Source organism: Aptenodytes patagonicus, chromosome 4 (assembly GCF_965638725.1).
Source record: "Aptenodytes patagonicus chromosome 4, bAptPat1.pri.cur, whole genome shotgun sequence".
Taxonomy (NCBI): Eukaryota; Metazoa; Chordata; class Aves; order Sphenisciformes; family Spheniscidae; genus Aptenodytes; species Aptenodytes patagonicus.
The window spans coordinates 31,049,790-31,075,835 of record NC_134952.1 but is presented as its reverse complement, the minus strand read 5'-3'; the positions used below and the strand labels follow the sequence as shown (position 1 = coordinate 31,075,835).

The 26,046-nt window shown below is 44.5% G+C and overlaps 1 protein-coding gene across 5 annotated transcripts in view; it reads left to right on the top strand.

The window, feature by feature from the left end:
* The window catches only part of LNX1 (ligand of numb-protein X 1), a 78,842-nt gene that overhangs the window by 40,186 nt on the left and 12,610 nt on the right, over positions 1 to 26,046 (top strand). For 3 of the 5 annotated variants that reach the window (XM_076336248.1, XM_076336247.1, XM_076336250.1), the window contains 6 exons: positions 1,036 to 1,277; positions 2,883 to 3,038; positions 10,054 to 10,209; positions 13,464 to 13,666; positions 16,434 to 16,805; positions 21,844 to 21,981. In XM_076336248.1, coding sequence (XP_076192363.1) covers positions 1,036 to 1,277; positions 2,883 to 3,038; positions 10,054 to 10,209; positions 13,464 to 13,666; positions 16,434 to 16,805; positions 21,844 to 21,981 — 1,267 coding nt within the window. The remainder of the gene's footprint in view (positions 1 to 1,035; positions 1,278 to 2,882; positions 3,039 to 10,053; positions 10,210 to 13,463; positions 13,667 to 16,433; positions 16,806 to 21,843; positions 21,982 to 26,046) is intronic. The other 2 variants (XM_076336249.1, XM_076336252.1) reach the window with 1 other exon arrangement.

Genomic DNA, 26,046 nt, shown 5'->3' with positions numbered 1-26,046 from the left:
CTTGCATGTCTCCACCAGAAACAGAGGATTTTGTCACTGTGGAGGTTGAGTCAGGATTCAGGATTTGGATTTTCCTCCAGAATTATTTTAGAACCAGCCTTGAGCTCCCCAAACTGCTGAAGTCCCAGGCTGGCCCAAGGACCTTCGTCTGAGGTCTAAGGATCTGCATTCAGTCATTTGGTGGGAGCCCTGCGCTCCCTCCTTGTCTCTGGTGGGGCTGCGCGGCCTGTGGGACTCCCCCCCCCCCTTGCACCTCTTCCTTCATCAGGGTGATGACCCCTCTATTTTAGTGTCTCAAATGAGCTGGAATAGCAGAGCTGGAAACTTCATCTCCATGGCTGGATTTGAAAACAATTCCTCAGGTGCAGTTCAAGTAGTAAATAGTCTGTACAGGTACTGTGTGGGGACTCAATTCCACAGTCCCCAGGTGTTTGACTCCCGCCTGCAGCCCTCCCTTCATTGATTGCATTGGCCTCTACCTGAAGGGCAGACCCTGCCTCCTGCATGAAGGACCACAGCGCTGTGCTCCCAGTGTGACCGCCTTGGTGACCGGGAAGATTTGTCAGGGCACAGGGCTGGGTAAGGTGCCTTTTATTTCACCAGCAGACCTGGTGCAGCTATCAGTCCTCACCCTGCTCTCTTTCATTGATCAGAGGCAAGGGGAAAATTATAGACTGTAGCCTCTAGTTTAATTAACTACCTGCTATTCCTGTCCTCTTGCATCCACAGTAACTATTTATACACATGAGACTACAGGCAAGGCTGTGGCACTCTATTTTTTCTTGACCAGCAGTAGTCTTTCCATGTAAGGTGGTAATTCAGCTAATTTGGAGGAGAGTTTTCCTTTTTTTTTATTCTGTGTAACATGATGGGACTGGCATTTTTCCCTCTTGTTAAGTGTCTGTATTTCAACGGCCACCACGATCGTCACAGTTTGTACTCTGAGTGATTCCTTGGCACCAGATAATTTCCATAAGTACGCAACATCTAAATACAACTTGTTACCATGTCTCCCTTTCCCTCCCTTCTCCTTAGATGTAAAGGAGCATCCCACTATGGCCTTACTAAGGAACGGAAGAGGCGTTCCCAAGACTGCTCTCCGGACCATGGCTCCAGCTTAGCAGTAGCCACCGTGGGCCCCGAGCTCTCTGCAGCTGCGGCCATCGCCTTAATGACAGACGAGCCAGGGCTGGTGAACCCAGCCTTCAGCCCCACCTCGGAGGATAGCCAGTCAGGCAGCAGCCCTGGAGACCTGCATCGCAGCAACCGAAACAGAAGTAAGAACTAAAAATGATGGTTTCGGAGCCTGGTGGCCTCTTTCAGCGTTCGTTTTCTGTGAAACATATGTTGTTGGAGGCTTTAAAAAAAAAAAAAAAAGGGAGAGCGAAAGCTTTAATTTTACATGGCTTGTCAAATTGCGCACTCAGTGACCCAATAGATTTGAGGTGAAAAACAAATCTGCTTGGCCAGGGGCAGCATCAAGCTGAAGATGGACTAGCTGCACACATGCAAACTGCAGGTCTTAAGAAAGATTATTTAGGCAAGTCAGCTCAGCTGGAAGAGCAAATGGCATGTGTGGTGTGCCAGAGAGATGGTGTAGCTGTGTAATGGCTTCACCAAAACATGGTGGCCCAAGTAACCCCCATAGACCATGCCATGGGCACCTACCCAAAGGCCTGTTGGGAACTGTGTTTGGCAGTTCCAAGTATTTGCAGGAAAACAAACCTTAAGAAGTGCCCTGGGAGCTTGGGGGATGTTTGCCAGCCTCCCAGGGAGGTGTGGCTCGGAGGAGCTGGTTCTGCTGAAATAACCAATCAGGGACAAGTTGCACCAGGAAAGCTTGCCTTGATCCTTCACCCTGTGACACTGCATCTGGCTCTGATGAGTGTCATATTTGAAAAACATGGCCTGACCACAGGCAGACTTAGAAGCGTTAACGGTGAGTTCAAAGCTTGTATTTGAGGACTCTGAAGCCAAAGTGAATATCCAGCCTTGTGTTGTACCAGCTGCATGTTGGGAGGATGGATGAAGGGCTGAAGAAAGACTAAAAAATGAGCAGCACTATCCTTTTGTGTGCATGGGGCTAGAGAGGCGAGGAAAGGGAGGGGGCAAGAAGAGAACACCAGAATGAAATTAAATCCCTCCAGTTTTACTGAGTTTGGAGACCACAGTCTGCTTTGAGGGAATGCTGTATTATTAGATTACAATGTTTGGCTATCATGCAGAGCTTGAAGAGACAGAGCAGTAACAGCCACAAAGATATCTTCAGCAGGATGGAAAAGAGAGTGACATGTTTCGAAACGACTACGATTTTTTTTTTTTAATTGCCTTACCCAAGTTAGAAGATGTGATTTAGTTGGTCCCTCCCACCTGATAATCTTTGAATTTTTGACATGAAACTGTTGGCTGTTGTTGGCAGCTTTGGAAGCATTGCGGGGTTTTGAGGCAGTAGTGCTGTTTTTTTTCCAAGAAGAGTTTTTAACAACAGCTTCCAGCTTTTTTTTTTTGTCAAACTTATATAGCTTAGGAAGGGCAGTGCTTCTTCCTTTTATATGCATTTTTCACGGGATTGCTGCTGATTCTGCCTTGACTGAGGATTATTCTCTCCCAGGCTACCACGCTCGCAGGAGATTTATGTGCATGGCTGGCAAAAGAGACAGGGGAGGTGGCAATTCCAGGGTGTGGGACAGAGGTAGGATAATTGTACCCAGATTCAGGTGGGTGCAGCCCTGGAGTATCAGCTGGAGTCAGGTGCAAAGGTGAAGTGCAGGCAGCCTTGCCGTTGCTGCTATGCCCTGTCATATGCCAACAGCTGCAGAAATGATGTGGTTCTAGCCCAGAACTGCTGAACTGTATTGATTTGGTTTTTCCTGCTGTTGCAGCTCGACACTTTGAACGCTCCACTATAAGAAGCAGATCTTTTAAAAAAATAAACAAGGCGTTCAGTGTTCTTCGAAGGACAAAAAGTGGAAGCGCGGTTTCCAACCAGGCTGACCGGGAAACGGAGACTGTTGGAAACTCTGCTGCTGGAGAAGAAGGTAATGCTTTGTTCTCCTTGTGTTATCACTTAAAATGGGGTAGGGGACCCTATCCATGTGGGAACTCGATGTCCATGACTGACATGCCTTTCATGTGGTGGGCTGTGCGTGATTAAAAAATACAGAAACCCCAATCTTTCCTTATTTTCTTTAGAAAGTCGTTAGTGACTGGCAGGCAAGAATATTTTATCAGCAGTCCTGGTTAACGGGGGAGGTCCCGGATGACTGGAGGCTTGCCAATGTGACGCCCATCCACAAGAAGGGCCGGAAGGAGGATCCGGGGAACTACAGGCCTGTCAGCCTGACCTCGGTGCCGGGGAAGATTATGGAGCGGTTCATCTTGAGGGCGCTCACAAGGCATGAGCGGGACAACCAGGGGATCCGGCCCAGCCAGCACGGGTTCATGAGAGGCAGGTCCTGCTTGACCAACCTGATCTCCTTCTATGACCAGGTGACCCGCCTAGTGGATGAGGGAAAGGCTGTGGATGTGGTCTACCTGGACTTCAGCAAGGCCTTTGACACTGTCTCCCACAGCATTCTCCTCGAGAAGCTGGCGGCTCACGGCTTAGACAGGTGGACTCTGCGCTGGGTCAAAAACTGGCTGGACGGCCGGGCCCAGAGAGTTGTGGTGAATGGAGTTACATCCAGTTGGCGGCCAGTCACGAGCGGTGTTCCCCAGGGCTCAGTACTGGGGCCGGTCTTGTTTAATATCTTTATTGATGATCTGGATGAGGGGATTGAGTGCACCCTCAGTAAGTTTGCAGACGACACCAAGCTGGGCGGGAGTGTTGATCTGCTCGAGGGTAGGAAGGCTCTGCAGAGGGACCTGGACAGGCTGGATCGATGGGCCCAGGCCAACTGTATGAGGTTCAACAAGGACAAGAGGTTCAACAAGGACAAGTGCCGGGTCCTGCACTTCGGCCACAACAACCCCATGCAGCGCTACAGGCTTGGGGAAGAGTGGCTGGAAAGCTGCCCAGCAGAGAAGGACCTGGGGGTGCTGGTTGACAGACGGCTGAACATGAGCTGGCAGTGTGCCCAGGCGGCCAAGAAGGCCAATGGCATTCTGGCCTGTATCAGAAATAGTGTGGTCAGCAGGAGTAGGGAAGTGATCGTGCCCCTGTACTCGGCCCTGGTGAGGCCGCACCTCGAATACTGTGTTCAATTTTGGGCCCCTCACTACAAGAAGGAAGTTGAGGTGCTGGAGCGTGTCCAGAGAAGGGCAACGAGGCTGGTGAGGGGTCTGGAGAACAAGTCTGATGAGGAGCGGCTGAGGGAACTGGGACTGTTTAGCCTGGAGAAAAGGAGGCTGAGGGGAGACCTCATCGCTCTCTACAACTACCTGAAAGGAGGTTGTAGCCAGGTGGGTGTTGGTCTTTTCTCCGAAGTAACAAGTGATAGGATGAGAGGAAATGGCCTCAAGTTGCGGCAGGGGAGGTTTAGATTGGATGTAAGGAAAAATTTCTTTACTGAAAGAGTGGTGAAACATTGGAACAGGCTGCCCAGGGAAGTGGTGGAGTCCCCATCCCTGGAGGTATTTAAAAGACGTGTAGATGAGGCACTTAGGGCCATGGTTTAGTGGGCATGGTGGTGTTGGGTTGATGGTTGGACTCGATGATCTTAGAGGTCTTTTCCAACCTCAATGATTCTATGATTCTAATATCTAAGATTGCTGGGATGTGTGGGACCTCACATAGGGCTGTTTTGGTAACAGCCTGCATGCTACAGCCAGCCCAGTATCTAGCAGGTGGGATATGGGATCTGAGTGTCTGGATCTATTACCGGAGCTGTCGCTGATTTGCTCTATCATTTTGTTGAAGAGGCTTCACCAGCATGTGTCTGTCCCCCTAAAGCAAACGGATCACAGTGATCATACATTATAGGAGATTCATCAGTTTTGGCTAATGTTTATGAAGCTCTGGAAATTCTCAGTGGGAGGACGGTATGAAAGTGCAAAGTACTGTAATTATTCCAGCACTTCTGTGGGTTCCTTGGTGACAGACTTGTATTGCCTCAGCCAGGCAGGTGATGAGGTAAGAATGCTGTGCTCTTAAACAGGGGGGAGAGGCAAGTTTATCTGACGTATGTCAAGGATGAGGGGTCTGGCAGACAGTATCACTTAACATTTGGCATTCTTAAAGCAATAAGCAAATGTTACTAATTGCTTTGGACTGTAATTACGAAGCCAACATTAGCATTCATGCATCAAGGGGAAGTGATGACAGAGTAGGAATCATCGTCTTAATCAAGGTCTTCACTGAGCTTATTATTCCTTTGCTTGATGCCTCAGCACCTCACTTCTCTTTCTGATCGAATGTCCAGGGTAAGAGCTTTAAGAAGACAAAATATCCAACTTCCCTTTTCTCTGTATTTCAAGCTATCATTGAAACCCACACAAAATAAGGACAAAAGGCTGCCAAATGTTGTGTTTAGGCATCATTATTCTTGAAGTGGTGAATCGGAGAACAGTGTTCAATATTTCTTCTGCTTTATTTGCTTATTTCTTCAGGAGAGTTCACTACATTACTATGTTCTTGGTACTTATTCTCCTAGTCCACATACTTGCTGATATAGCCAAAATAAAACCTGATAATTCAAAATTGTGAACTTTTTCCATAAAAATAATGTGAATCTGCTCCTTGGCCTGGAAACATCTTTAATAACTTTATTGTCCCAAATATTTTATTCTCTTTTCACCCAAGTAAAATTTCGCAAATAATTTGTCTAAAGCCCTCTTTGAGCAGATGGATATGTTTCTCATTCCCTAGCAACTATTCAGTCCATTGTACGCAAAAGCTTGCCCTTCTTCAGCTGCAGTGAAATTCTGCATGTCTCAAGTTCATACTTTTCAAAAGACACCTCTTCAGGATGGGGCATAGACATTTTTATGACCTCTTTCTACCTAGGCTTATAGTTGACATTATTAATTGTTCCACTGAAAGCATGGTTTCATGTCCAAAGTGTGTGAGGAAGATCTGGATGCCAACAGTACCTATCCAGTAACCCAGCGCAGTCCAGATGATAACAGAAGGAGGTGTGAAGATGACACTGGCCTTTACATTTCCAGCAGAATGAAAAGCGCTGTTGTCTCCTTTTTAAGGGACATATAATGGGGCCCTGAAGCGATTGCCACTTCAGCGTCCCATTCACAGTGTCAAGATTGTCATTCTGCCCTTGACTCTGCTTGTGGTTTCATTCCTCTGCACCAAGTCTGCCTGTAAACTTCCAAATATATTGTACTGCACTGGAAAAACCAGGTAGGCATGTAATTACTTAATGAGCAGTTACTCTTACGCATGAGATCACAGAAGCTGGGTACCTAAATTACGGTATTAATTACATATGCAAAGAATGCATTTTGATTACACAGTTCAGGAGTTTGGTCTTTAAAAAAATGCAAGCAAGTAACTTGCAGCAATACAAATACAATGTTAACAAGGATCTCTACTCAGCCCTTTGCAACAGGTGCTTTGTGTAATGGCATCTCAAAGGCTCTCTCTGTTTCTTCTTCTTGGAGGAGCAAATGAATAAACTTCTTTCTGTAGCAGCTATCATCATCCTGCCAGCTGGAGGCTTGTTTTCTTCTCCGGTTCTGTATGTTTTCTTCTTTTATTTATTTTTAAAAATCCTCAGCTGTTCTGAGCAGCCTGCAGTTGGACTCCTGGTTAGACTTGCTGGTCAATCTTTAGGGATAGCTGCAGTATGCTCTGCCCTGTGCTCGCTAAAGGTCCAGCCCAAACCCACTGGAAAAAAGCAGCCCCACATGTCTGTCTCCCCATTGCCACTCCACTTCCCTGGGAACGGAGGTGCTCCTGTGGGTGGTGGTTCCTGGCCTCAGAAGTCCCCACATCCAGTGTGAGAGCACTGATTCCTGCTGCTGCCTTGCCCCAAGTTTCACAGGTTCATGCCGGGGACCACCTGAGAGCACACCTCAGCCATGCGTCATTGCTCCAGGAGATCGGACGGCACCTCACCACCTCTCCGGTGGCTCCTTTCCTCACCAGGCTTAGTCAGTGTGTGAGCAGAATAAAGCTGAGACTGTGCCAGCCTCACGGTGGGCACAGAGTGAAATAACCCTTTCTTGCTGATAACCTCTTGTTGATAAAGGAGCTGTCAGATCATCCGGCAAAGCTCAACGTATTATAGTCCATCTGTCCCCGTTTTTCAGAATTCCCTCATCTTAGTTCAGATGTCTCTGTTTAATCTGTGTTTTGCCTGTATTTTGGTCAAAGGACCTCTGAGAATGAAAACCATAGTCTGTACCTATGTATTGGCCCTCAGCATCAGCAGCGCTGATGTCAAATGAACTACTTGCCCACTGCAGAGCATGTAGGTGCCTTTAATCTGAAGCCAATATCTGTTGGGCCAATGCTCAGTTGCAATATGACTGTGAGGGTGCGAGACAAAATAATCATTCCTGATGTGGGAGAAAAAATATTCAAATAACCATGATTCTGTTTAACTTGACGCTGAATGCAGTATTGGGTTTGGAAAACTCCTTTGCTACCTAGGGACACTGAAAAATATGATGTATAATGGTGAATGTGTTTCTGTTATAATGACATCAGAGAAATAGTTACAGTCCAATGCTATCTTATACCTGGAGCTGGTAGCAGTCCTGCACTCTGAAGATTACTTCATGATTTCCATTTGCAACCTGTGGTTTGATTTGTTTAAATAATATCATATGTGCCTATTTTGGATTTAAATGATTCAGGCTTTCTTTGTTCCTCTGTTTAAACATTTTTGTGATATTTTCAGCAGAGAACTGTTCATTGTCCAAACCGAAGAAAATGTTAGAAGTGAATGAAAAGTGCAAACACTGATGAGAAAATGTTTGGAGGAAGGAGGCTTTAAGATTTTCTCTTTTTTAATAACTTGGTCATTTGTAAATATTCCATGCAAAGAAGTATTTGCTTGTAGTGCAGCACCCAAGCTTGTGATATCTGCCTGAGAGTAATCTCATTAATAGCACTTACAGCTACAAATAGCTTTCCAGGTCTGAAGTAGAAGTTAGGAAAGTTTGAAAGAGATGGTTTCATTCTGAGATGTGAGGGAAGGTGACAGGGACATCCTTCTGGCACTGCTTCATTTAAGATGTAATATCTTCTGACTGGATCTACTAGTGTAAATGACCTTGACAATCTACTTAAATGATAAAATATCTCCAAACAAAGACTGCTCCAGCTTTGCTATGCTTATTTGTATCACTGTGCTCTTAGTTTGGCATCACACTCTTTAAATTCACTTCCAAGAAAGACCATATATATATATACTCTTTACTCAAACTGATCTACAAACACAAGTCGTAAAACAGCTAATGCTTTAGGAGGAAAGAATTTGGGAATGCAATTGCAAAAACCTCTATACAGTTTTACAGTAAAAGGGAGCTGTGTTGCTGGTTTTCAAAAACGTTCATCAGTTCCATTTTGCAGTCAAACCATTGTAAAATAAATTGAATTTATGATTGCTTGAGGATGTCAAATGTTGTTCAAAATCAAACTCATTCTTCTTAGTCTCATGGTGGGTACAGTTCTACCATCTGTTATTGCTTTGCAGCAGTCAAGACCAAGGCAGCCCTGGCAGGCACTGACAGGACCACAGAACAGACTCTCCTGTTGTATGGGTGTCTCTCACTCCTATTGTTCAATCTGAGCCCTGTTGTATCTTTTTATATATATATAACAGATAGATAGATAGATATTATAAATACTTCAATGTTTGGGAAAGGTACATGAAGAAAAAGAAGGTAAAAGTGAAACACAGATGGCTCTAGGTATCAACCATTTCATGGCATTAAGGCTTTCTATGTGCAGAAAAGAAAGTGACTTATCCAGCCACAGGACGAGACAGCACAGCCCAACTTCTGTCTCAGGAAGGCTGCACCCCACGGGAATCCCACGCTGTTCCTGCTTTCCCCAGATTTGATTCAGCTCCAGTTCCAATTTCCTAAAACAGCTGCTGGAAATCTTACAGAACTGGTTCAAAGCACTCCGGTCTAGGACAATGAGCCAGGCAATTTCCAGAAGAAAGAGATTGGCTCTGTAGCATTTCCTCCACTGCAGACCGATAAACTTTGCCTGCTGTAGACGAGATAGCCACAAGTCTTTTGAGACACATTCAACTCTACAACCATTTCATTTTAGTTATTTTGGGACTTCTTTGGTGAGAGGAATGTCCAGAAGCAAGAAGAGACATTAGAGCTGGCATTGCCTTCTACCTGCCCCCTGTATCGGACCAGCATCCCTGGAGAATTAATGGAAGGCATTAAATCAAAATTATGGCAAACCGCTGGGAGACTGAAATGCTAAATGAAAATCAATTGGGAAGGAAAAGTTGCAGAACGAAGTCCCACACTAGCGCAAGTGCATGTGACATTCACAGACACAAGAATTTTCCAAGAATAGGTTACACACGCTTTGTTTAAATTCTAGTGACCAGGTGCCGGGAAGCATGAGTGCGTGTCCCTGCAGATAGCCTTATTTGTGGGGGTGGGCTGGCATCTCACGTCAATCAGACCTTCTGATCTAAGTAAGGACTTGCAACCTGAGACACAAGTTTTGTTTACAGTGACCTTTGATTAATCTAGACTCAAGTGTCATAGCAAACGTTACACAGTGCTTTGTCACACCAGATACTGGGAATGGAGGCAGAAGTTATCCTGATGGCAGCACTGTCAGAAGAAGCACGGTGCACACAGAAGTCAGCTGAAATCTGAGCACTGAAGGAACACTACCATTAAGTATTATAAACTGTGGGGATAAAATATTAAGCATATTTACAATTTTGTATTATAGTCTCATGGCCACTATACTAATGAGTGCTCAGTGTCCTACATCGTACCAGACAAGCGGAGTTTACTGTGTAAAGCTGGTCTCTCCTATGTTATTTGTTACTATAATGGGATGTGTGAAAATATCAATAAAATTGCACACTAATATAAGGAAAATATTGCTTGAGGAAAAAAACACACACAATCTTTCTGAATGCAGATGACATTTTATTATATTGACAGATTCAGAATGCTCCATACAACCCCCGGTGACAAAAACACAACACTCTGAGGGAAAACCTGCAAGAATCACCAAAAACAAGACAGAAAGTTTACTTCTTTCTAGATTCAGCAGCTCTTCGATATTTAAGGACTGGAAATATAAAATGGTAAAGAAAGGTATGCAATACTCCTGGGTTTTCCTGCTCTGGAAAACCTGGTCAAAGAGAACAGAGAATTCTAATTAAGAGTGTAAAGGCTGGAAAATGGGGTCTGTGCAAACTGATGCTCCAGCCTCACAACAGGCTTTGTGTATGTGAATGGTACAAGTCCTCAACCCAGTTGGAGTCCCTTAAATTGGGCTGCTGAGGCCCCATTCACTGTACGCAATGAGGTGCTGGAGCAGCGTCCACCTCTTCTGGGTATGGTATATACATTAGAAAAATTCAAGTTGAAGACATTGCTTTCCAGACATGGCATCATCTTGAAATAGACACGGTAGGTTTTGATCAAACTGCACACAATGTATGCAGACTTTTTGGTGAAAAAGTGATCATGAATTTTCTTATTCAAAAAAATATGTATTTGTGCATTTTATACATTTAGTTTGTCAAACTTACTGTTAGTTTATCAAAATAGGCATTGGCCTCTCACTTACGACAGTCTAGGTTGTTGGTAATACAAACGTCCATTTATATGTCTGGGATGAGAACAAGAGGCAAGTTTTCAATGAAGAGAGCAGTAATTAAGGGATCATGGAGTTATTTTGGTTGCTTGGCCCATCTGAGGAGAAAATGGTGCAATTTATTAATTATATTTGACAAAGAACACAAATCAAATGAAGACAGGAGATGAGGCAGTACATCCTGCTAACTATGAAAAAAGAAACCTTAGTGACTTGCAGACTGGCAAAAAAAAAGTCTTGGGAAGATTTGTTTTGTTGTAGACTGCACACTTCAGAAGGAAATTAGGTATTAAAAATTCCTCTAAAAGAATCAGCATAGAGTCATATTGAAAGTCAGTCAAGTGCCACTGCAAGACTTAATAAACCAGTCAAGGCATTTTTCAAGATGCAAAGAAACTTGTATCAGTTTATACCTTATGTAAAGATATAAGTAAGTCTTATATAAGCATAGAGACTTGTTCACTGCCATGTTGCTCTGATTTTTCTCTGGGATAAAACGACTGAAATAACACGAGAGTATCAATAGCTTGTTCGGTCCACAGTTCTCCATGGTCAAGAAATGTAACTGGGTAATTCCTTTAGAAAAGTTTTCGGAATGAGGTATGGAAGAATGAGTGTTTGAGTCAAAAAGCACAGTTTGTTAGGACATGAGATGAATCATCATGCAATTGAAAATGGAAGTAGTTCTGCTATAGGACTGCTTTGGTAGTCTGCAAAATATACAGAGATATTTATTTATGCTATTTCCGTGCAGAGAAGATCTGGGGATCCAAATTATCATTTGCATTCTTACATATAAATACCCTTATAGCCACGATGAGAGTGTAAAATGTGCATGCTTATACTGATGCAGGGATCAGGCCTTTGGTGATTTTCGAGGAGTACTTGTATGGTCTGACTTTGAGCACCCCACTGAGATGCCAGAGTTAATTGCCTCTTTCTTCTTACATAGCAGTGGAGAGAGTTTAGCACCTCCAGGGGTGATTTAGCGGTGAAGCGGGTATCGCTCCCTTTGGGGGCCCGTGCACTATAAAGGAAGCCAGAGCAAGTAGATCACCAAATTATGCATTTGGCTTAGAGGCCTGGATTTAGATGGAGCAAATCCACCCTTCAGGCTAGAGAGACGCGAACAAGTTACAAGCTGGGCAGGTAATGTTCAGAAAATAGAGGAGCATGGGGAAAATAAAGCCCCTTCCATTCCTGAGACATTAAAGTTGTGTGCAAAACTGAAGTAAACCTGTATTAGTGCAGAAACTGCTACTACGAGAGTATAAAGTAAATGAATACTTGGATATTAGGTTGATGAAGGCTGTATAGTTATCTATATAGACTGTTATTGCCTGTCAACTCTGTGTAAAACCACAAAGTCGAAGTCTGTGCTACCGGTAGGTGCTTTTTACAGACGTGGAGGAAGACAGCTTCCCGCCCTGAAGAGCATATGATCAAAGAAGTGGTAAGGGATGCAACATGGTGTTTCTTAATATTTTTTTCCTGTTCTTTCTTTCCCCTTGCTCTCTCCCAAAAGGTTTTCGTGCCTTGCTGGTTTGTTGCCTGCTAATTCTGTAGTAGAAAATATTTATTCTATCTCAGCTACTGCTCTGTTAATTTTCATTTAACACTTTGCTGCTGTTCAGTAACAGTCACTGTACTTTCATTTCTAAAATAGGTTATTGAAAAAATATTAGCATTTAATTTTTTTACTTAACTTTTTTTCATATAAGCGCTGGATTGGACCCACACACAAAAAATTCAAAAGCTTTCTCTCACCTATGGGGAATTCAAAATAATTGAAGGCTGATACACCTGTGCTAGAAAACTCACTGGTGCTTTTATTTCAACTTTGCTCACTGTTGAATGTGGGTTAAAATTTTGCAATGACCTAGAAGGAAAGAAAGTATTAGTGACTTGCTGTGAAAGCAAACATGCCAGTTGAAAAGTAGGGTTTGGAAGAGGATACTCTTATCCAGTGCATTATAAATACAAAAAGGACCCCTGCCCACCATTACTCCCTCTTCCCCACACCCAGATTGCCAGGGCCAGCGGAGATCTTTCCCTCCAGGCACCTTGACCATACTGTGGTTTTAATACAGGCACGTCGCAGTAAGAGCCAGTCATTCCTACTTCCTAGAGTTCAAGCAGTGAAGAAAGGAGAGGGGTCTGGTAGGGAAACTACTGTGTGCTTTGGGTTGCCTGAGAAATCTTGCCTTTCTGCTAGCTGAAGTTAAAAAAACGCTTCCTTGGATGTCACAAGCCAAGCACCCAGTGCTTAGCTATGGCACCAAAAATGGAGGAAAACAGGGCAGCCTGGGATGCTACCAGTGAGGCAGGGTGTGCAGCCCACCACAGCGGGGATGGATGTTTGTCGAGATGTCCGTGCCCATTTGTTCTAGGGCCAGCAAGGAACCGTGGCCTGGTTCAGAGGGGTCTCTGGTGACTAAAAATGTATTTTTTCCCTTAAAATATTAGCACGTGTAACTGTTTTTAAGTACATTTCATCTCTCTGGATTACATCAAAGGTTTAGGGCTGTGTTTTGGGGGAAAAAAAGGAAGTTTGAATGCATTAATTAAAAAAGATCCCTACAAGTCCACTCAGCAAGCATACATATCCTTTCCTCCCCACATAGGATAAATCACATCCATGCATAAAACCTGGTTTGGACAACTGGCAGGTACCTGAAGTTGTGCGGTGCATGTTTTAACAAAGCAAAGCTGTGTTGTCAAATAAATACCTTACAATGTGCATTTCCAGGTTTTCCCAGGTTGTATCACCTGATTCCAGATGGGGAAATTACCTGCATTAAGATCAACCGTACCGATCCCCATGAAAACCTGGCCATTAGGATTGTGGGAGGCAGTGAGACTCCTTTGGTTCACATTATTATACAGCATATTTATCGAGATGGGGTAATTGCCAGAGATGGAAGATTGCTGCCTGGAGACATGATACTAAAGGTACAGTACTATGGAGGTACAAGATAAAAGTATCCTAACAAAGAATACAACGGTGTAAGTCGATCATGAGATGAGATTTGCAGTGTTGCTTGTCTGTGTGGGTAGAATAATGCATGCAGAAAGATGTTCAGTTCCTCTGCATGCTGTGATGATTTTATTCATTTCAACAGTTTTTGAGGCTTACAGATATGTTTATTTTTCCTATTCACTACCAGGCTTCTCTGATTTCTACCCAAACATGGTAGATCTGAAATGCAATGCAGCACAATAGACTGTTGGCATTTCTGGCCCAGTGGTGCAAAAGCTTTTTTTCTGAAAGCAGAGGCTGGGCTTTTTGCCCAGTTTGTTTCTATTGAACTGCGGGCTTAAATCTCAGTTAGTGAGGTTTGCATTGCCTTACATCCCACTTACAGCAGGATAGGTGATAGGGGCCTGATCAGAGTTAAGTTATTTCAGCATCTAGCTCCTCTGTATGATGTGTTCAGCACTGCAGAAAGTGAGACGCTGCCCACTCTGTTTTGGGAGTGTTGCTCCACCAGCAGCCACAGGTGAAATCTCTAAGAACAAACTTGAGCAGCATTCAGGCATTAGCTGTTGGCTGCTACTTCTGCTCCTGTTTCTATAGAAATGTATAACAGATGAACAAGAATTAGGCCAGATGATTAAAGATCATGTATCTTGTGAGCAGTGGCTTCAGCAATAGCTTTTGAATGGGAACTGCACTCTCAGCTGCCCCAGCAACTTGGAGTTCTGCAAGGATGCTAAATTATATTAATGCTTCAATCCTTAGAAGAAAAGAGTGATGACAGAAAATCCTTTCCTTGCTTTGATGTTTTGATGGTGTGTAGTTGGAATGCACAGGTATATTCACATTGCAAGCCAAAGGTACAGCTGCAGCTCACCCAGGTATACTCAAAGCAGCTTAAATCAGCTAGCTCAAATATTGTTGACAGCATGGCCAGAGATGGCAAAGAGCTCAGCGTAGGTTTTCCAAATCACAGCTAAACATTTGAGCAGGCTGCTTTGTTCACTGTGGGCTGTGCTGCCGTGGATAAACTGGTGCTGGTACCCAGGCTAACCAGCGTGGCATTAGCTGGCATAAGGCTACAGGAGCTGGAAGTGGGGTGGACTGCAAGGTCTGGCATGCATACCTCATGGTCGTCTTCCAGGTGGGACTCTGGATGCCCATCTTACTGCCTGCTTTGGCATGCCTGGTTGGTAGGGTTAGTGAGTAGTTCTTCCCAGCCCTACCGATTTCTTCTACTACATATTCCATGTGAGTAATTATTAAGGATACCATCCTTTGAAGTTCAGAGCACCACCTGTAAGCGACCATGCCTTCCTGGCTTTTGCTGACCCCAGTGGTAGCTGAGGACACTTGAGGCATGCCAGGGTTGTGACGTGCTTTCTGTTTCATGTCTGACAGACCGGGGCCAAAGGAATTTGTCAGGATCATGATGTGGGCATACTTCGCTCTGGCACTGTTTAAACATGCTTCTGGATTGTGGTTCCGGGCGGCAGCTGGATGACTGTTACCCGGTTTTGCGTTTCGGGGAGGCCTTTTGTCCTGGTGCCAGCACAGAACGGCAGAGTTGATGACACTACTGAGCCAAAACTGTTCCTGCAGGGCACATCCAAACTGCACTGAGAAGCTGTGATTGCAGCATGGACGGGCCTGGCTCAGCTCTCCCTGGCCGTGGTTGGCTGCCCAGGGATTTATTGAAGATTCCCAGCAATTTCAGCTCCATGCTGGTGCAGCTCATGCCGTTTGTGGTACCCAAGCTGGCAACTTAAAGTTAGTTGAGCTGTGTCTCTAGGGGTGCAGTCCCCCCATCAGACCACAGCGGGGACAGCCCCACTGTGCCCATACAGGCAGTCTGCAAAAACAAATGCCAGTCAAACGCTTTTGTCCTTGCTGGGGAACATTTCTGTTGCAGTTTGGAGACGTTTCTTGATATTTAAATGGTTCAACCTGTGCAAGGTAAAACTACATGGAAATAACTTGTCTGATTCGGGTTTTCCAGCCAGCAACGAATTACAACCTTGCAACTGGTTTTCATTTAGCAGTGATAAAGTGCAATGCCTAGTCACTCTTACACACACGGACATGACAGGATTGACTGGAAGCTCTTTTTTTTCTCTTTCTTTTCCACAGCCAAATTAAAGAAGTGACTGTTATGGAGTTTTACTGCCATCTGAGCTAAATCTTACCTGGAAAACACTGAGAAATGTAAAAAGTCCGATTCTCTGGTGTGGTATATCAGCATAATTGCTAGTAAATATCCAGGGCATTTAAACTTCTACTTCAGGCTCTTTTCTTCATTTTAATTAGAGATTCATTAATGGGGAATATTTTTTTAACTGTACCTAGAACAGCTGGGAGATAATGAAGAAGAGAAACAGCAGGAAAGTGGTGGGAGTGAAAGGCAAGTCTGGCAGGGCGATTTGGAATCAGAAGCTAGTGAATAAAAATATGAAAGGATACTGGAGCTTGGGAAAGCGCAATAATAAAGCTGAAAAATAACAAGTATGTCTGGAGACTATCAGGAAGAAAGGGAAAAAAAAAAGGCAGAAAGTGTCTGTACAGAGTGTCCTTTCCTTGGGGGTAAGACTGTTCTGCACCACAAACTTGGCCTCCTGCGTGACACAGTTTGAAATGGCACATGTCACTTCGTATGAAGACACCTGTGTAAAAAGACCTGCCCTCTCCAGTGCCAATTCAGATTAGACGGTTTTTCTGCTGCTGATTTACGCTTCTCTCTTCCAGGTAAATGGCATGGACATCAAAAATGTGCCTCACAACTACGCCCTGTCAATCCTGAAGCAACCCTGCCACGTGCTCCGACTGATGGTGCTCCGAGAGCAGAGGTACCGATGCCGAAACAGCGGACTTTCCCTTGATGCTCACTGCAACAGGGACAACAGTTTCCATGTTGTGCTAAACAAAAGCAGTCCGGACGAGCAGCTGGGAATAAAGCTGGTCCGCAAAGCCGATGAACCAGGGGTATTTATTTTCAACTTGCTGGAAGGCGGCGTGGCTGCCCGTGATGGACAGCTTCAGGAGAATGACCGGGTGTTGGCCATTAATGGGCACGACCATCAGTATGGCAGTCCAGAGAGCGCAGCCCAGCTGATACAGGTTTGTCACCACCACTTTGACCCCAGTTTCTGAACTTTGCAAAAACCAAGCAGTGTATTTTCACCGTCCATTACAAAGCAGGGGCCAAATTTAATGTGTGTGTATTTGGGGGAGGGAAGGAAACGTATCAAGCTCGGATGGGAATTTACACCTCTAAAAGCTCCTTGGTTTCACTGTGGTTACAAGGGTGAATATGGGCATGGAGTCTTGCAGTGTTGCCTGCTACCATCAGGCTTTGTAATGTACAGATCAATGTAAACATCCATATACTCTGTGCGTTGCCAAAGAGTGATGCCATCTGCCAAAAGGCAGGCCAGCCTGCACCCTGGGAGGACTGGGTCCGGTTGTGTCCCGACTCCTCCAGCTCAGAAGGAGCCACAGTGCTCCCTGGTGCAGCCCTAGAGCAAACCAGAGCAGCCTAAGGCAATGGACAGCATGTTTCAGGATGAACATCATCCTCCCAGACTCTGTGTGTTTTACGACTGAAGGTACTCCATAGCTTGTAGATATTTCTTACCTAAATCCAGCATATGGAAATCCAGATGTTTTGGAAAAAATGGAGTTTTTATAAATCTCTATTTAGACTCACATGGAGAACTAAAGGGGTGCCTCAGCAATGCACTAAACAGTCTTACCACAAAACCGTCAGAAAAAAAGCCTGTGCCTTTCTCAGCTACAAAATCAGTCAGCTTCTGCCTATTTTCCCCTCCAGAACCATCTTCATTTGTTTTCTTTCTTTACAGCCTACATTTTTAGAAAACTTCAACATACAAAGCAAAGCCAAGAATCCTTTGTTGCTTTTATCTCATATTTATGGCAGTTGTTATACTTGTGCAATTTTACATTTCATTTGGAAGCATGCAGAGTGTTCACATATTGAAGAATTTCATGTGCCTCAATAACAAGATGTCAAATCAGGCTGGCTGCTTCCCCTTTCCGACAGGTATAATCAGGCTAACATGAGTCAGACTGAAAGAAGCATTCTAACCCACGCATTTTGTGGAAAGGATTCCTTCTTTAGCATAGGTTCACAGTTGGCTGTAGCCAACTTTTATTGGGAAGTTTATAGCATAGGTAAAGAAAACAGCATCCCCTTGCATAATGCCTGTCGTTGAAATTCTGGTCCAGCATCTTTCTGGATTACTTTATGTAGCTCACTAACTGGGAGCAGAAGGCGGCAGTGGGGGAGGTTTAAATTCTCCGAGGGGAACAAGTCTGGAATTAAAACCTTTCTAAAAAATTGGTATTCTTGGAACAGTTCTTTATGGCTACAAAACAAGGCAACAGTGCTTCATAAGCAAAAAACACATGCAGCCTAGAGATGAAATGGAAAACATGACTAATGAGACCATTCACACACAAATGTTTAAAAACGCAACTAAAGCTCTTATTGGGTTCCAAAGAGTGGATGTTATTTATAATAATGCTTGAAATGCACACCAGTCCCTGGGAATTTAAACAACATGCCCATCAAAGGGGAGACTCAGGTTTCCAAACAGCCAGGATTACATTGCATTGATATGAGCTCTATGAATCACATTTGTCTAATGCAAAATTCCCAGAACCTGTGTCTTTTTTGTCATGTTTTTTCATCAATTATCATTTGCCTTTCCTGTTTCCACGTCATGCCAGAGAAAATCCGTTATACTGAAGCCGCAAGTGTTTTGCATTTACTTCTTACACGAAGGGATGTTTTACTGTGTCTTCTGATTTCTCAACAGCATCCTGCCTGTTGAGACCTCAGCGTGTGTCACTCACAGTACACTGAGGTCTTCAAATTAATGGTGGTGGAAGCTTCAGATACGCCATCAGTTTCTTCAAAAACAGAACTAACGTTCACTAAAAGGTGGTGGTGGCTTGTTAGGCCAAGCACAGCTGGGAGAACATCAGATTTCTGTGGAATCTGATTAGTTTTGACTTCTAAATAATTAATAATTGAGACAAATCTGATTCTTCTGGCCTTTAGCAATTATACATTAGCATATGCGAAGCAGTTGTTAATCAGTAGATTAGGTGTCTGGCTGCTTATAAGCTCAGTCACAAGAACTGAAATGAAGAAAACGCGTAAGTGCTAATTAGGAACGTGCACACATCGTAACACTTGGGAGTTTGCTGCTTCCCATTTGTCGCGTCATCTTTAGTCATGGCCTTGTGTCAGATGTGGCACTTTTAATCTAAATAACGTGACATTCCACATCTGTTTTCCATGGGAGTGACAAGAAAAGGAACAAGGTAACAGATCAGTGGGTGCTCGTGTGAGCACATCAAGCCGAGCTGCACGGGTTGAGCCAGACTTTACTGCCCCCAGATGTTCGCTCTCCTCTCTCCCTCTTTCTCCCGCCGCAGTTCGGAGCAGCTGCAACGGGTGCACGACCCCCTCTCCATCACGACAACCACCGCCGGCAGAAAGCAGGTTGTGATGTGGAGCATATCCACGCTCCATCATCCATGCAGGAGATGGGGCAGCTTCCACCGAGAGCAGCACTGCTGCCTTTTTTTTAGGATGCAATTGCCTACTAGATGCTCAGAAGCTGCCGCCGTCTCTCTGCCTCCCTGCTTGACTTGCTTTGGCTGTAACACAAATTTTAATTCTAGTAGATTGTTTAAGCTGTTACTTGCATTCAGTCTCGAAGATAAACTCATTTCTTTAATTCTTGCTTCAGCAAAAAAAACAGAGAAGGAATTGTGGGAAAAACAAGTGGTAAGAGGGAGGGAGGGAGGGAGGGATCAGAATGAAGCAGTAATTAATATTCTGATCAGTAGAAATGTTAATGGGTTTTTATATGGAAGTACATAAATACAAAAGCTGGTCTTGTTGTTTGGATAACTTTTTAAAACACTCTGGACTTCTGAGAAATTACTCAACTTGACTGACCTGGAGACAAATGTGACATTGCAATAGAGACTCTTGTTGAACTTTTGCTAGCCGTTCTACGAGAATTAATCACATTTACAACCTTCCTCTAAATAACCAACTTTGAGACTAACCATGTGGCAGCAGATGATTTTTAAACAGAAGTTGCGTAAGTTGAAGTTGTTTGTTTTAGAGAAAACTGGATTTTCGTGGGGCCATACGCCCTTAGGAGTTTTAGTCTTGTATTGTTCGGTTCCATCTCAATCATTACAAACTAGAGACCAGGGTGGCTTCCTTTCTCCCGAGATACAGCATTCTGCTTTTGAATACCAGTCGAGTCCAGAGTCCAGGAATTAATATTCCATAAAAACAGACCTGGTAAAATACCTATAAAGTTATTTTGAAATATGTGTGTGTGTACCAAAAAATATATTATGAAGCTGTGGAGATTTGAATTGCTGGTGAAAAAACTAACATCCCCCGAGATACTGGGAAAGTAACAAAGAAGTGCACATCTTTTACTGAGGTATCACCTTCCTTGGAAATAGCACAGCCTGAACATGCAGATTTCAGGCTTGAAGGTGGAGGTTTAGAAGAGGTAGGTTGCCTTTTTTTAACGATAGTGGCATTTTTCAAAAGCTTTTTTTTAACTCTCGGCTACTACTATTGAATCCAGCTCCAGAAAAGACAAACCAAACTATAAAAACAAAAGTCCCAGGGGCTTCCTCTGGCTTCTGTTAATTGTCTGCGGGAGATTTGATTTCAATAGCGCAACTGGATCTGGGTTTGGTTTCCAGCTGCTTGTTCAACGCAAGCTTTCCTTGGAGCTTCTCCCCAGCGAGCAGGGCATGTCAGCGTGCCAGCAAGCGAGTCTGGAGGTCTGATGCCCCTGGGGCTGTGGTACCAACAAGCACTGCTACCGCAACCCCAGGGGGATCGGACCTCCAGATGTGCTTGCGGGGGGCTCCATGCTAGATACTGAGCAGTTCCTTGGTAATAACCTGCAAGCAAGCAGGCAGGAGTCCCTCTGGAGACGGGCCCTTAAGAGCCCCTCCTGCCCGCCACAACACCACGGTCTTTAGCCTGGAGAGAAGGAGATTAGAGGATTAATTTTTTTATCTTTTGAGTATGCTTCTATAGCATTGAGGCTATTTCTACACTTCAGTTCAATATATTAGCTTGCCCTTATGGCAGACAGCTATGATTTACCCCGCTAAACCCCACTCACTCTCAGCTCTATCTTTGCACCACTGTGTGATGCAAAGGATTCACATGAGCCTCACTGAGGGAAGAATGAAGCCATTTGTTTCTAGGGAAACAGTGCTGATTCAATAAGACAGAAAAAATTCACCTGCACACAGAATTAATAACACTAATATCAGGCACACACAGAACACCTTAAAAATAATGAGCAAACATAACTCAGTAGAAGCTTTGCATCTCTCAGGCACATAAATATTATGACTGCGTTGTGCAAAAAGGCCCAGAAGCATTTTGAGCTTATTTTGGGTTAATTGTTTTTGCAGTTCCTATTCCTAGAGTGAGAGTTTGGGCTAGTTTCCCATCCTAAACTCCATTACTCTGTGTGCTTGCTTGTGCCCTCTCTCTTTCTCTGTGCTCTGGTGCAGTAAGATTTTACTTCTCAAAACGGTTGCACCTCCCTTTCTTTAAGCTGCCTTACATTTGTCATGCTTGTTGCATGCAGGTGGACTCAGTTACATCATTTATTCCCCACTTTCACCAACCAAGGGTAGAGCACATCCCTTGTTACAGGGTTAGTTGCATCTTTGTCCGAGTTCCCATCTGGTGGCAGCAGCTCTGGTTGTCTGTCCCTCTCCTGTGGCAGGCACATTGCTGCTCTGCAGTGCTGTACGCAGGTGTGTGCGAGAGCTGATCAGCACTCACTGTGGTGGATCACTGCTTCCAGCCAAATTTGGGGCAGATAGGAAGGGTTTTTCAGAATTAACACCAAATTTTCAAGAGAAATATTAAGTAGCTGGCAGTAAATTTTTATGGACTTTATTGACCTGAACTGATGCTACTGCTTTATGTCATTGCAGCCATGTCAGTGGGAAAACCAAACCATGCTTAAATGGGACCCACATTTCATGAATCCTCTGGGGCTGAAGTGGAGGGGTTTATTGCACCGGGGTGGTGGGATTCACGCTGTACCTCCTCCCACAGGCCAGCGAGAAGCAGGTTCACTTCGTCGTGTCACGGCAGACCAGGCAGCAGACCCCCGACATCTTGCAGGAGACGGGCTGGAGTTACGGCGGCAGCAGCCCCCAGCCCTGTCCTGCCGAGAGAAACAACCCCGGCAAGGTGAGGGCACGAGCGCTCATGTGGTTCCTCTGCTGTCCGTGGGACAGGGGACTGGGAGGGCAGCTGGTGTTTTAGTGTCTCAGTGTGTTATCTCTGGTTTCTGTCACCTTATTTCGCAATGGAAATATAAAAGCTGTGCTCCTTGTTATTTATACACTGCTTCTGCCCTGAATCCATCTGGGGTGGGGAGAGAAGGAGAAGGCAAAGGGCAGTGGTGGGGCAGGGGGCTGATGTGCACACAGCGTCCTGGCCATGGGCACGTACCTGGCTGGCGGTGCGAGCCAGCACAGGGCAATGCGCTCCAATGAAAATAAGAGGCTTATCTGAAGTTTCTCCATCTGGAGGAAAGTCTTCAGGCAAAAAGCTTTCTTACGCTGGCCTGAGAGATTCCCATAAGCTGCTTGAAAATTATGGTCATTATTAGCCTGTTGCTCATTTCTTAAGATACCTGTGCTCTGACCCGGCTGGCAGACAGCAGCTGCGGTCTCCACGGCCGCTGTAAGCATGCTGTCTTTCTGTGGAGCTTTGGACCCAAAACATGTTGGTTCTGCTCTGGCAGGACGTGGCACTCGCATGGGATGGGGGCTGCGAGGGCCAGCAATGAGCAGCACGGCCGGACCCGACCCAGGGCCACGTGGCACAGAGCAACCATCTCACACAGATATAGCTCTGGTTACCAAATTGTCCCTCCAGCCGCTCCTCTGTACCCAGTTACATCGTGTGTTTAGTGCATTTAGACTTGCAATATGCCCTCTGCATAAGGCAGAGAGACTCTTATGGTCAAATATATGAGGTTTTAAAGCAGAAACCAATGCAGCAAGAGCTTTGAAAATACCTTTTCTGAGTTTACTCAATGTTATTCTTTGCACTATAGATGGAACAAGGTATGTCCTTGCAGGAGCTGAATTTGTTTATTTCACTAAATTTAAAGCCACGTGCCTGGTTAATTTACATTAATCGCTCTGAGTGTCACCACTTATGCAAACCCTTGTTAGCTGGTCCCCTGGCCACCCGTGCCAGGGGTGCATCAGGGAGGTAGAGAGGCAGAGTTTAAATCCATCCTGCCTGATGGGCAGCCAGCTGTGTCCTTAAAGGGACCTTTGGGCTGAACCAGCTGTCAGATCGGGTGCACAGCTGTCAGCCAGGAGACAAGCCTAGTTCTGCATTTTACAAATGCTTAAAGATACCCATTTTTGCAGTTTTTCTTTCTTTCAAAAAAACTACATTATTCAGTGTTTTTATGTGTAAAAAGTATCCTAGTGTCTATTGATCTATTTTTAGTTTTCCTTTTCCACGAAGTCACAATCGCAGCCCTTGTTAGGTGAGACTGGATCAGCAGGAGTTAAACCAGAGAGCAGAGTCAATGCTCGGTAGCTACTACCCAGTAGCAAATAGTGCCCAACTAATCATGCATCTGCAAGGCATTACTTCCTAATGAAGTAATGATTTCCTTAGGGAGATATGTGTAGGACATCAATTAGCTTGTGTTGCTACTGTATGATTTCTAGTGAAGCTCCGAGCACCTGCTAGCTCTACCACGTTGATCTGATTAATTGATACCACATGGGATTATTTGAGAACATGACTTGTCTTCCATAAACTGCCCTAGATCCTCATTTTCTCTTCCTGTACCAAGAGGTGTTAGATGGGAATTCTTGGTAAATCCAACATTATTTTGGGTAGCTGTGAGATTGAAGGGCCAATGTTGACCTTGCAACAGTCCTTTAAAGACTAATAAATCATCTTTTATTGGATAGGTCACGGCTTTTAGGGGGATTTCCAGTTTGCCACAGGAGATGGGTGCTACATAAGCACATGAGTGGGCATGCTGCTGTGGGCTTCTGTCCAGCGCCACCATTTGGGCACTTTCCAGGGAAGATCACAGCCGAAAAAAGAAAATTCTAGCTGTTCCAAGCTCCCTTTAGCTTTGTGTGTGTGCAGTGGAGGGCTTAGATCAGAGAAAGTGCTCTGGCAATAGATCACAAGATCGGTACAGCCGGTGGACAGGATGAGCTTTGGGCACTGTGGGCTTTTGGTCTGATACAATCATTACTGGAGTGTTATTTGCCCTTTTATAGGGTATGAGTGTGTCAGTTTGAATTTCTCATGATCTTTTGCTGAAGGTTTAACTGAACATCATTTGCAATTCAAGATCTTTAAACTCTAGGCTTTGGCAGACTTAAAATGTTATTTGTTTTTAAATAGACATTAGTGCAGGAGTAATGCTTGCAAGCCTAGGGCCTGTACAGTGTCCTAACGCAGTGCACGCTCCTGCTCAAAACCAAGGCAATGCTTGTTGGCCGGACTTTACTGTCAAGGGAGTTTCCTATGTGTGCATGGTTTGATGAGTCTGCTAACTGCTGCCGTCAGTGGGATTACTTTATTAAGTGTGATTGATAGAGAGACTGCTAACTGACTTGAATTCTGACTAATTTTAAGGTGTTTTTTGTCCCCTGAGCTTACTGTAGGAGGTGATATTAGCAGGTCAGGAATGCTCTTTTTGAGGGAGGCAGCTCTCACTGTAGAGCATGTATGTAAACACGGGCTGAAATCTGCTCTCAAGCCTTGGCTGTATTCAGCACCAAGAATAAACTCTAGCTTCCAGCAGCCGTCTTGCTTGTATGACGGCTCAGGAACTGCTTTTGGACAAGCTGTTGCCCTCATGACAGCCTGCCTCCATCTGGAAAGCGCGAGGAGGCAGCTCTCTTTCAGGCCATTGCCAATGGCAATCAGCCACACAGCCAACAAGGCGCTGGAGAAAGTGGAGGATGGTCTGTAGTGACCACGTCCTTCTCTGGTGGCAGTGATGCCGGGTGTATGGTGTGCCGGGAGTTGGTCCTGCACATGCTCTCACTGAGCTGTTTTCCTGTGTACAGAGATAGGGGAGGCACAGCCCAAACTGTTCTGGCTGTTGCCTGGATTCAGAAAAGAGAAGATGTCAGAAACACTTTCTTGTGCAGCCGAGGTTGTTAAGCTGGGCTGTAACACATAAACAGGCCAGATTTGATTTCTTTGAAGTCAGTGGGAGCTTTGCCATCAATTAAATAGCACTTGTTTTTAATTTGAACCGTTTTCTTACTCCTTTCTAACAAATTGTCTAGTACTTAAAACAAACGTGTCGCCCTGTTGCTTGAGCAGGCAATGTTTTCTGACCATACGAGCAGGTTAGCCTTCAGGTGAAGTACATTTTCCAGACAGACACAGCTATGTCTTTTGCCTGCAAGACACGTGTCATGGCTTTGATGTTGTGATAATCTGCTGTAAATATTTATTTTCCAGTAAATATACAGAAAAGAAAAAAATTAAAAAGAGGAGGAGATGAACTGTTATGTTTTTCTTCTCCTGGCCTCCAAGGTCACTTCAGAATGACAGAGAAGGACAATTGTTTAGAAGAGAATGCACTGAAATGCAGTCACTGATAAACATTGCCTTTTAACTGGTTTACTCATTATCAGTTGTACCTCCAAGAAAGCTCTACGTGTGTTTACTAAGAAAGGCTTTACTTTCCTTTCATCACTGCCTTCGTCTCAGCCGAGTCTCCCCAGTTCCTTTCTATCTGCAACCATGTAAAAAATGACATGTGGAAGAGTAGCTTCAAAGGAAAACTGGTCCTACATGGTTGAGCATACAAGTACCGGTACTTCTATGATTCTTCACTGAAATGTAACAGGACAATTTGTAACCAAGCACTGCTTTGAAATCTGCTTCCCTCTGCGCCGATTCCTCAAAAATAGAGCATTAGCTGGTTTATCAGCTAATGTTTTTGGTGTCTGAGACATGATGGACACTGCATAAGTAGCAGGATTGCTCTGAACACTCAGAGCTGAAGGTCTAATTCCAATTTCATGTTTTGCTACAAAATCTCAGACTGCATTTTTGTGAAAATTAGTAGTGCCCCTATCCCACATGCTTCAGGAAGTGGCCTTTTCCTGATGGAAATCCATCCTTTTCCAAGGGAAAAAGGACAATATTTTTGCACAAACATGGATGAAATATTGTTTAGTTTGCACGAAGATAGAACATAGTAAAGTTTAGAACATTTACACCTTAAAGACAAAGGTGAAA